At 37.2% G+C, this 10,554-nt stretch overlaps 1 protein-coding gene and 1 long non-coding RNA gene across 2 annotated transcripts; one reads left to right on the top strand and one right to left on the bottom strand.

Annotated features, from left to right (window-relative positions):
* The first annotated feature begins 1,502 nt into the window (after nt 1-1,502).
* On the top strand, nt 1,503-2,597 carry LOC126412780 (THAP domain-containing protein 1-like). Its single transcript, XM_050082550.1, has 3 exons — nt 1,503-1,670; nt 1,795-2,087; nt 2,204-2,597. The coding sequence occupies exons 1-3, from the start codon at nt 1,600-1,602 to the stop codon at nt 2,458-2,460; spliced, it is 621 nt and encodes a 206-aa protein (XP_049938507.1). The 5' UTR covers nt 1,503-1,599; the 3' UTR covers nt 2,461-2,597.
* Nucleotides 2,598-7,314: 4,717 nt separating this feature from the next.
* LOC126412494 (uncharacterized) lies at nt 7,315-8,762 on the bottom strand. The gene is made up of 3 exons (XR_007575298.1): nt 8,626-8,762; nt 8,332-8,530; nt 7,315-7,390 (listed from the first exon to the last, which is right to left on the bottom strand). It is a non-coding gene; the product is annotated as an uncharacterized LOC126412494 (long non-coding RNA).
* Nucleotides 8,763-10,554: the final 1,792 nt, after the last annotated feature.

The following is a 10,554-nucleotide window of genomic DNA, read 5'->3' as shown; positions in this document are numbered from 1 at the left end:
GTTATTCGTGTCTTACAAAAGCGTAATGTTTGGTATGTATTTCATTCACTTCTTCTGTTAGTCACTTAATTTTCCTTGGTTCCTTCGTGTGATGACATTATTTTGTTAGCACCTTGTTCACTGACATATTGTTTGAAAATTATTCATATGTTTGGTTTTGCGTGAAATGTAATGTAATCAGCTCACTATAATGTTTTCAACAGTTGTTCGTCCCACTTAGAATAATATAAAGATGAAGGTCGTACGCCGGCTGAAGTGTCCGTGCGGTTAAAGGCGCTGCAGTCTGGAACCGCAAGACCGCTACGGTCGCAGGTTCGACTCCTGCCTCGGGCATGGATGTTTGTTATGTCCTTAGGTTAGTTAGGTTTAACTAGTTCTAAGTTCTAGGGGACTAATGACCTCAGCAGTTGAGTCCCATAGTGCTCAGAGCCATTTGAACCATTTGAAGGTCGTACTTGTGGCAACAGGCGACAATGACAAACACAGTAGGCCTACAGAACGATAAATGAGCTGTCGATCGCTTTTGCATATAGAGGTACATGTCTGTGTTTCTTATGTGTGAATCTGTGTGTTTATATTCTTTTGATATCAACCTGGTAAGCTGCAATTCCACCTAACCTCACAAGTGTTTCTTCACGAATGTGTTGTAGCTTGCCACTCGATTCATGGTTTTTGTCCATACTTGCGCTTATTTTAGACTCAGTTTTAGAACCATATATGTATTCTGATACTACACAAACCCTTGGAGGCAAGAAAATAACTCAAATATTTCGTAAATTACGTAGGAAATGGATGCCAAACAAACATTATGCTTACGACGCGTCTGAAGTTCACCTTACTCGCCACTTGGAGCGCTAGTGTCGCTCCATCTGTCAAACGGTAACAACTTTTACAGCAGTGAGTGTTGCGATTGTTATGTTAGACTGTGGCAGCAATTAAGAGAAACTGTCAATAGATGCTTCTGACTGCAGAAAATTATATTATGATATTTTACATATATCTATTTCTTAGCCGATTTTAGTTATTTAAACTTTGAAATCAAGTTAATTAAACAGTCTCCTATAGTTTCTAAGTTATTGAAATCGATTTTAATTATCTTTATATAGTTCGAAATTTTCGAAAGTATTTACGATTTTTAATCGATTTTGATTACTTAAACTTTGAAGTTAAGCTAATGAAACAGTTTAACAGCAATTCTGAGTAATACCGATTAATATTATACTATAAATCCTTGAAAAAAAATGGATAATTTGTCTGCTCTCATACCAACTTTGTCGTCAGATACCAACTGTATATACGTATTCGAAGTTTCTTTACATTGTCAAAACTCACTGCAGGTACATCAACTGAAGGATCTGGCCATAACCTTTCGAAGTCACAAGAGTATTACCAACGAGGTAAAATTTCATAGAGTGGCTGAGATACTAGTTACAGCGCTCCTAGCGGCAACCAACGCTACCTCGGCCGCCATGTTCTCCTTAGTCAAAACATTAGGAAAGCGTTACTGTTGTTTGTGTTGGAAGTGTGTCAGCTGTTGTGATATTACTGCAATATTTAACTTTTCTAGTTGACTTTTTTGTTACAAAATATAAAGTCAACATGCCTGCAGTGTGTTCAGCGTTCAACTGCACAAATCGCAGCGATAAGACAACAAATATTTCATATTATAAGTAAGTATATTAGTACCGAAATACGACACACGTTTTTTAATGTTTATTGAAGAGTCATTTGCATTGGAACTGTAATTATGCTTAAGACAAATGCAGGAAGTAATTTATTTATCGTTGATTACAGATTTCCTTTAAAAGATAAGGAAATTACAAAAAGATGGGTTATAAATATGAAGCGAGAAAACTGGTTTCCTACTACAGCCAGTTACCTCTGTTCAGCTCATTTTGAAGAGAAATATATGTACCACACAAATGTCCAGAGGCGCCTTTTGTCAAAACCAGTACCTGCTATCTTTACTATCTTTAACTTTCCACCACATTTACAAAAGCAAGATAAAGTATTACGACCACAACCCAGAAAGCGATCTTTCGACAATTTGCAAGATAGTGCTATTACAATGACATCATTAGCACAAAGTAAGTCAATAATTTAATTTTACTCCGTGTTCTTATTACTTTGAATTACATACTTTCTATTATAATCTTATGGTGTAGCTCAGTTATAAACTTGTGATGTAACTACATTCTTTCAGTGCCTGTCGGACCCACATCTGTTTCTGCTGACCACAATTACTGTCTACCAAGCCCTAAGAAGTTGAAAACACAATATAACAGAGTACAAGCAGAGAATGTGCGACTAAAGAAGCGGATAAAGCAAATGAAGCAACTTAGTGTACGACACAAAAGAAGAATAGTGCAGTTACAGACTTTAGTTGCTGGTTTGAGAAGAAGGCTATGTAGTTCAGTTTCTGATATGTTAAACAGTGAACATGTAGTTGGTTTGTTGTAGGAGCTATTGGAACTTCAGTGCAGTGCTAAAGTATGCCATTATTCTCAGCAAATAAGGAAATTTGCCCTTACCCTACACTTTTATTCTGCCAAGGCATACAGCTACTTACGAAAATTTGTGAAATTACCCCACCCAAGAACGCTTCGACTTTGTTATTGAATTACTATGCTTGTGTTAACTACTTGTAACACATATTTCAAATAAATTCTCGTTCACAGTGTACTGGTTTTTGAGGCTTTGACTGTTTACTTTGAAATAGCGACAAAAATATCGCATTTCTGGCCTGTTACTGTTTCTAATAGTTAACCACAGCATGTTTAGAAGTTTCACCGTAATATTCTGGTGGTACCCGCTCTAATTGCATTAATTTATGGGCAACAAGTAACGTTATAGTGGATGGACAGACTTATTTGAGTTGTCTTGTAGTGTTATCTACATCGAAAAGTTTAGCCATATTTCGACAAAAACATCCCTTTTTGCTGTCAGTGTACACTGAAATCACTGCTGTCTATTGCTTGTTTTAGAAAAAATAAAGCTAGTATTGGCTATTTCAAGTAAGTCAAACGCAGTTACAAGAAGGCGGGACACAGCAGACGAATGCCTTGACTAAAGAAAACATGGCGGCCAGAACTTCAATTTGCTTCAAACATGGCGGACCTATAGCCACTCTATGAAATTTTAACTCGTTGAGTATTACACACGGGTAGTACCCATGGAGGTAGAATAAGGGGAGATGGCACAACAGACTTACGCTGTACGTTGTTTTGAAGCCAGTGGGCGGGGCCTGCCGCCATCTTGGATCCCCCAAAACATTAGCAGACGAGTGTTTACAATTGCTTCTTATTCGTCATTTCTGTCTTGTGCACACGATATTTGTGTTATATAGTAAATGTTACACAGTTCAAAGTGAACAACACAGCATAAGGAACGCAACGTCCATCGTTTTTCTTGTCTTAAATGCGTATTCGATACAGTAATATGACACGAAAATACGACGCATCTGGCCTCAGTACTGTAATTCCGTTTTGTTTATACACTTCAAATAACCGAGAAGAGAAGTATGTGATATGAAAAACGTGCTTTCGTAATCCATTTCTATTCACTTTCATTGTGTTTGTGTCGATTATTGATAAAGCCAGAACGCCAAAAGCAATGATTGATAGTTTAGAGGCACCGATTTGTATTCGTCGAATTTTCAAGTCAAATGCATATTTTAAATGTTCAAGTTTGCAAGAAACTTACCTTATTTCCTTTGGTGTCCCATAGACATATACAGGGATGGTATAAACAAGCCAGCTGTCACGTCAACAATGTGAAAGATTCGTTAAATTATGAAGGAAAAGAACTGAATTTAAAATTGTCAGGCCCATTGTAGTTTACACGTGTGCTTTGTTTTTAATTTTTACCTACCAAGTGACATTCAGTGTGGCAAATAACAGCAATTTACAGGGTAACACGACAGCAGAGTGATTAATGTATTGATCTAAATAGCCTGGACTTAGATATGGAACTTTGCTTTAACACATATGTAACCCTTTAAGTACTTATAATTTAACCACAGTAACAGGGGTTCCACACATCTTACCTGAAATTTAATTAACTACATATAGTTACATCTTTATATTAAATTATTGCATTTTAAAACATAAGTCCCCATTTCAAGTATATTTTTTGCCAGGACATCTCAGTTACTTCGGAATAACGAAACAATGAAAACCAAGTGTATTGCTTACCTCCTTCCAATTAATTTTAAATTCCATTTTGAGGGTTTTAGAGTACACACAGTTACAGCAAATAAGTCAGTAACAATATTAATATCCCATGCAATTACTTTTATTTATTCATTCTTTCATCCATCCATCACCCAGATAACATTTAGTATATTTGACATTTTCAATACAACACATTAGTGAACACAAGTATGAAAAATAATTTATTTTTCTCTATAATGAGTGGACAAATGCTGACATGGCAAAATATACATAGCAGTTAAGAATTTACTTTTTACAGACTAAACTGAAATGAGACAAATTTGATGAATGCAATTCAATATGAAGAAGAAAAGCAATATTTTACACAATATTGCTCTAAGAGAGAATTCTCCAGTTTCAAAATTCGCATTTCAATTGCGTGACATTCTGTGCCAACATGCTGCCAATTTTAATCACTTGTACTTGACAAAGTTACACAGTTCTTTGATTAACATTTTCAATTCCAAGTAAGAAGTGTTTGATTGATGCAACTGGTAGTCTACAAGATCTGACTCACTGACAAATTTTGAAAGTGTTTTCCAAAAATATTAGTCAAAGTCAACTCATCTGGGCATAGACACACAAATCTTGGATAACACACAGTATTGAAAATCTTAAAACATACCTGGGAAATAGTTTAAATAGAAACGAAAGAAAGATTTAAGGAACAGGGTATTATACCTAATGATGAACAGCATTTTACCATTATTTATGGTGTATTAACAACATGCAGAAAAAAAAATGCTCCATTGAGAGAGAACTTTCAAATTCACTGACCCTTAAAAAGCACCAGCTTTGTGTATGCTGATCTCAACTTTTTTGCATGCAGTGCATCTGTTGCACATTTTGCAGAGTGTTTCTGCCGTGTCAGCAGATACCTTTTGGCAATCGCCTTGATAAGCAGCAGTAAATGATTGTCTAATGGATGCTGATCCTTCATGTGTTCTGTCAAGTCAGTGAATATTGGTCTATACAGAAATGTCGTGAGTATTTCTGACACACACTTAGTATATAGGTGCTTCTTTGGAACTTCCCAATCTCCAGCAGTGTATTTTCTGAATGTCTTTTCTGCAGAAAGGCAAATGTCAACAACATCATTTGATGGTGAAATTAAACCACCTCTACTCTTCATATGTATAAGGGAATATAAGGTATGACTGCCATCACCTCGCAACACAGTTAAGCATTGTTCACACTGAAGTGTACTTTCTAAGTGGCGAACGACAAACCCTGCAATGTACACTACAATATGGGCAGCCACTTCAGACAGAAACACACCAGCTTCAACATAGTCATGGTCATGAGTCACTAAATAGCTGTCCATGTCTACTAACTGTGAGCGAGTTGAGGTGAGATTTATGTGTTCTTCAATACTCTGGCCACAGTAAGTCAGAATAGAGATATCTTCAAGTGCTATACAATTGCCTTTCTCAGACTCGCGAATCTCATTGTGTACTAATAGCCTTTTGTAGGCAGACATGAACTGACGTGCAGTTGGGTTATTATTCCACCCACCACGACTACGAATAGCACTGAAAAACATTTCTAAATGGTCTTGAGAGCACTTGTAAATTGGTAGGAATTTCAGCAAAGCTGCAGAAGATTGAGGCTCAACTAGCTTCGCATACAAGTGTAAAACACTGTGTATACAAATAATAAAGCCAACAAATCCCGTCTTCCTGTTGGAGTCCACAAGTTTTATGTTATGAGGCACTGGAGACACTGAAAGTGTTTTGATGTATTTCTCTGCATCCAACAAAAATCCTTCCACAACTCTAAAGTTATGAACTGTCAGAGGCTTCTTCCACTGATTCTGGATTAGGCTCCTCGAATTCAGCACATCGAAAAGGTTATTGAATATGCGGATAAATTGTATAGTTGCAGATGCATCGTCAAAGCCAGGGATCTTCATATCAGAACAATATTGCATTGCATCTGCCACAGAGTTGCTGAGCAGCTGGGCTGCTAATCTGACTTTCATTTTGTTGCGTAAAAAATTTATATGAGAGCCTGTAATGCTGTTGCCTAAATGAAGTCCTTCTTTTACCTGTATCTTATGAAGCAGTTCAAAAAGGTACCAAGAAATTACACCACCTTTCTCATCCCAGAAATGTTTCTTCTCTCCTAAGGAATTTCTCACTAATTTCAGCATATGTGGAGGATCTAGCAAAAATGCCACTTCACAAGTGGTACCTTCAACAATAAATGTTGTCTTTAAATTATCAAGGACAAGATTGCATCCCAAGTATTTGGCCATGGATAAATTTGTGGCACAACCATCACAAGACAAAGAGACCACCTGAACACCACTGGCACTGGCAAGGCTAACGCATTGTTGAATTATTTGAGCTTTCTGCTCCCCTGTTATCCCACAAGTCAAAAAGTATCCCACTGGTAGCTTCCAAGAGGCATTAATAGCGCACAACATCAGTACAAATGCCTCTTTAGCTACAGGTAAGCTATCCATGGCTATAGAGGACCCCATATCAACATAGCCATAATACTGACTACCATCAAACTCAATGTGTTGCCTAATTGCAATCTCATCAACCAATAGGCTGCAGAGAATACTGTTACCTGATCCTGATGCTTTAGACCTAATTATGGCAAAAGCTTCGGAAGTAAATCCAGGTGCCCCACCCACACACTGGTACCACCTTGATAATGTTCTAGGATGTGGTAGACATGTATTAGAAGTATTTCTGACATACTTATATGCTCTTGGAGAGTAAAAGTGTAAGGTTAAGGCAAATGATCGTAGTTCGGGTCTGTATGTTCTAGGCACACTCTGACAGTTTGCTTTTGCAGTTTGCCGTTGCAACAACTCCTTCTGCATTCCAGGAATACTTTCCAGGACAGTAAGGCCACTTTCATCAATAAAATTATTTTTCCTAAGTTCATTAATAACACTGTTCAAAGATGTCACTTTCTTTTTTAGACGTCGTTTTGACTGCTGAAGAACTTTTATTTTTTTCTTGTATTCTTCATTTTTTGATGATAAAAAACTCACATCCCTCTTGAGTTTTTTTTACCACAACTGATGCTTCATCATGTCTACTACTCGAACACTTTGTGGTCTCAGCAGCAAGTACAGATTCAGTTGCAGTCTTGGTGGCTAAATCTGCAGTGCTTTTTGTAGCCATCTGCCTTTCTTTTGGTGGTGGTCTCTTCCGCTCTTTCTAAAAAAAATGAAAACAAAAAACTTAGCTAAAACATTGCAACTGAAATGTGTCACATGTAAAAAAACCAAACTTGCCTCACAGCACTCTAGAAACTCCAAAGTTAAATGTAAAATGTCACATTCTCATAGAAACTTATTAAAGGAACATAATAATTATCTTGTGCACAAACAGATTTGTGTGCAGTATCAAGAATAATGAAGGGACATGCATATATGGTAGAGAAGACACTGAACACAGGTGCTTAAAGTTCATTGATCAGCTAGGGACAGAGCATGTTTTTGAAATTTCTGCTACAGAAAGAAAGTTAAATATAATTGCGAAAGTGGAAATGATTGTGCAGTAGAAGTCAAGGAAGTGATTGCAGCGTCAAAGTGCTAAGCTGACACAGTCTGAAGTTATTTGGCAATCTTGTTTTTTTTTTGCTAGGAATGGCCTGCCAGTTAAAATGCAATTAAATATAAATTTTTGTTTAACACCTACAGCAGCAGAGCAGAAATAAGATTTGTAATCTTGCCAGAAAACAGTCAAACAACAATATATGACAATAAAGGACAGTAAATATTGATTTAATTTGCCTGAAAACTTCTAATTAAAACAAACAACTACCATACAGTGCAGAAATAATATATGACACACACACACACACACACACAAAGCTTAAGGATATTAGTAAATGAACTGGAATCAATGTAAATGAACTTCCCCTTCAAATATCTGTAACGTGTAATACTATAACAAAGTGAAATTAACATATATATGAACAGATTCTACACTTTTATTACATACAGTTAATTCCATTGCAATCTCCACATTTCAGTTACTACACGTGCATAACTATTGCAATTGAAATCTCCAGACAAGCAGTTCCAGATATTGAGGTTTTAAACCATAATTTTATGGCAGCTGAATTCCATATTGATCTGCTACATTTCACGAACCTTTTGCAAGTGAGCAGGATAAGCGGAAAAAATTGATGGCACAGCATCTTCCCTAATGCGGACTGACGAAACTGATGTTCGATCAATATCTTCCTCCCGGAAATGCTGGGAACATATTTTACTGTACTTGGTTGGTTTCCAATCTTTCCTTCTCAAAGCGTTCACCCAAAGAGCTCTTCGCGTTGGATTGATAGGAAAACTAAAGTCAAATCACAGAAATAAAACCATACACTTTACAGCGTATCAGAATTTCAAGTATATATAAGAAAATAGCGCTTAAATAAGTCCACTTACGAATGAAATGTGATTTGTTTAAACTTTAGACTACAATCAGAACGATTAGTACACCCGTAAGAGACGCAAGCCGGCATTTTTTTATCAAAACACTTCACGACCACACGGAATCAAACCACCAAATGCGAATGTTTTGGGGTAGGTAACATGGCGGACCTTCTCTTGGGTTGGCTTCAAGTTTGTGACGTCATGACAACTCCTCTTATTTTTACCTCCATGGTAGTACCAGCTGTTTGACAGAACAGTTTCTGTTCTCGTTTCTGTTATGATTTATCGCCATTGAGGTGGGTTTGAGACCTATCTATAGGTGGGATGGTGTGTTTCAATTCGAATAATGGAGCAGCTCTGTTAATTCAGAGATGGAACTCGGTGCTGAGTTGATGTACAGAAGGCAGAGGCCTGAAGCTCAGCTAGAGAAAAGTCAATTTTGGCTCTCGGAAGTGCTCAATAGATGTGCAGTAGGCTTTTCACCACAGTCTACACGGTGAAAGGTCATTCAAGCACTCTGCAGTTTGTTCTGGGAGCTGTGAAGAATGCTCGCAGGTATATATGAAGTTTGTGATGTGTTGGAAGGGACATAGGACAAACGATATCGCTATAAAAGAACACTGCATTGAGCTCTACTGATACACCTGTGTCCCAGGTACAAACTACCAAATGGAAAGTAGGTATTAATTACAGTTCAGAAGATTTATTGTGAAAACAAGGTAAAACAATCCACATCTGTAGTCAAGAATCAACTTTATTTTCTTACGTTCACCAATTCATTTTATTTATTTTCTTACATGCACCAATCATTTTCTACGTGCACTGTTTATTAAAAAACATTGAAATTCAATTTTCTTACATGCACCTTTGTAAAAAAAATATATTCTTCTAAGTGAAAATGGGGTGAGTTAGACTTGAACTCTTGGAGTATAGTAGGAGGAAACAGGGGATTGTGGATAACTGGCACAATTTCTGATGAACCCAGAGGGTGAGGCAGAAAGTGGGCCAGTGAGCCACAATCCTCCATTTCCTCCTACTGATAGTGTTTGCAGAAGTTGATCTTTGGCTACGGACCTGGACACGAGTGATTACACTGAGTTTTATTTTACCTTTTTTCACAATAAATCTTCTAAATTGTAATTAATATCGACTTTCCATTTGGTAGTCTGTACCTGGGACACAACGGGTGTATCAGTGAAGTTCAATGCAGTGTTCTTTTATAGTGATATCGTTTGTCCTACGTATCTTTCAACACATCACGAACTTCATATATACCTGCATTTCGTAAAAGCAGATCATTCTTCACAGCTCCCAGAAGAAACTGCAGAGTGCTTGAATGAACTTTCACTACGTAGACTGTGGTGAGAAGCCTACTGCACATCTATTGAGCGCTTCTGAGAGCCAAAATTGACTTTCCTCTTTTCCTATATGGTATCCCATCCAACTCTGACATTTGCCAGGACTATATCAGTTTGTATGTGAGAAGAAAGTGGTTCAGAAATAAGGTATATGATTCCAAAAGCCTTGTTTAGTGTCGCTGCTGCAAATCGCTTGTATGACAAGCATTTTTTATAAGGGATTATGTTAGATGCTAGCTTTTTAAGCCGGACTAGCCGATGTGTATAAGACAAATTCAGTGATAAAACGCTGTTGTATGTAGATCTGACAAGAAATACACTGATTATGATAATTTTAATGCAGCTGTTGCGGCCGTTTTAACGCTGTACAGAGGTTTACTCTAGTCGCCACAGAAAGCAGAGCCACCGAGGAAGTGATACATGATAGACTAAGTGGCACGCCCTTTTGCAGTTCACTTATGAAGGCGCAGAAAATATTATGTAGCAGAAGAGACCTCAGTTTTTACTGCAAAATAAGTCGCTATTCTAGAAGCACTGAAGTACTTGATAACCAAACCTAAATTTTGGTAGTCAGTGATTCTAT

Source organism: Schistocerca serialis, chromosome 7 (genome assembly GCF_023864345.2).
Source record: "Schistocerca serialis cubense isolate TAMUIC-IGC-003099 chromosome 7, iqSchSeri2.2, whole genome shotgun sequence".
NCBI lineage: Eukaryota > Metazoa > Arthropoda > Insecta > Orthoptera > Acrididae > Schistocerca > Schistocerca serialis.
This window is presented reverse-complemented; position numbering and strand designations above follow the sequence as displayed.

What these genes read in the sequence shown, in the direction of transcription:
- LOC126412780 (XM_050082550.1), top strand. Translation starts at nt 1,600, where the DNA reads ATGCCTGCAGTGTGTTCAGCGTTCAACTGCACAAATCGCAGCGATAAG. An exon ending in ACAAATATTTCATATTATAA is followed by an intron (nt 1,671 to 1,794) that starts GTAAGTATATTA and finishes CGTTGATTACAG; the next exon opens with ATTTCCTTTAAAAGATAAGG. An exon ending in AATGACATCATTAGCACAAA is followed by an intron (nt 2,088 to 2,203) that starts GTAAGTCAATAA and finishes ACATTCTTTCAG; the next exon opens with TGCCTGTCGGACCCACATCT.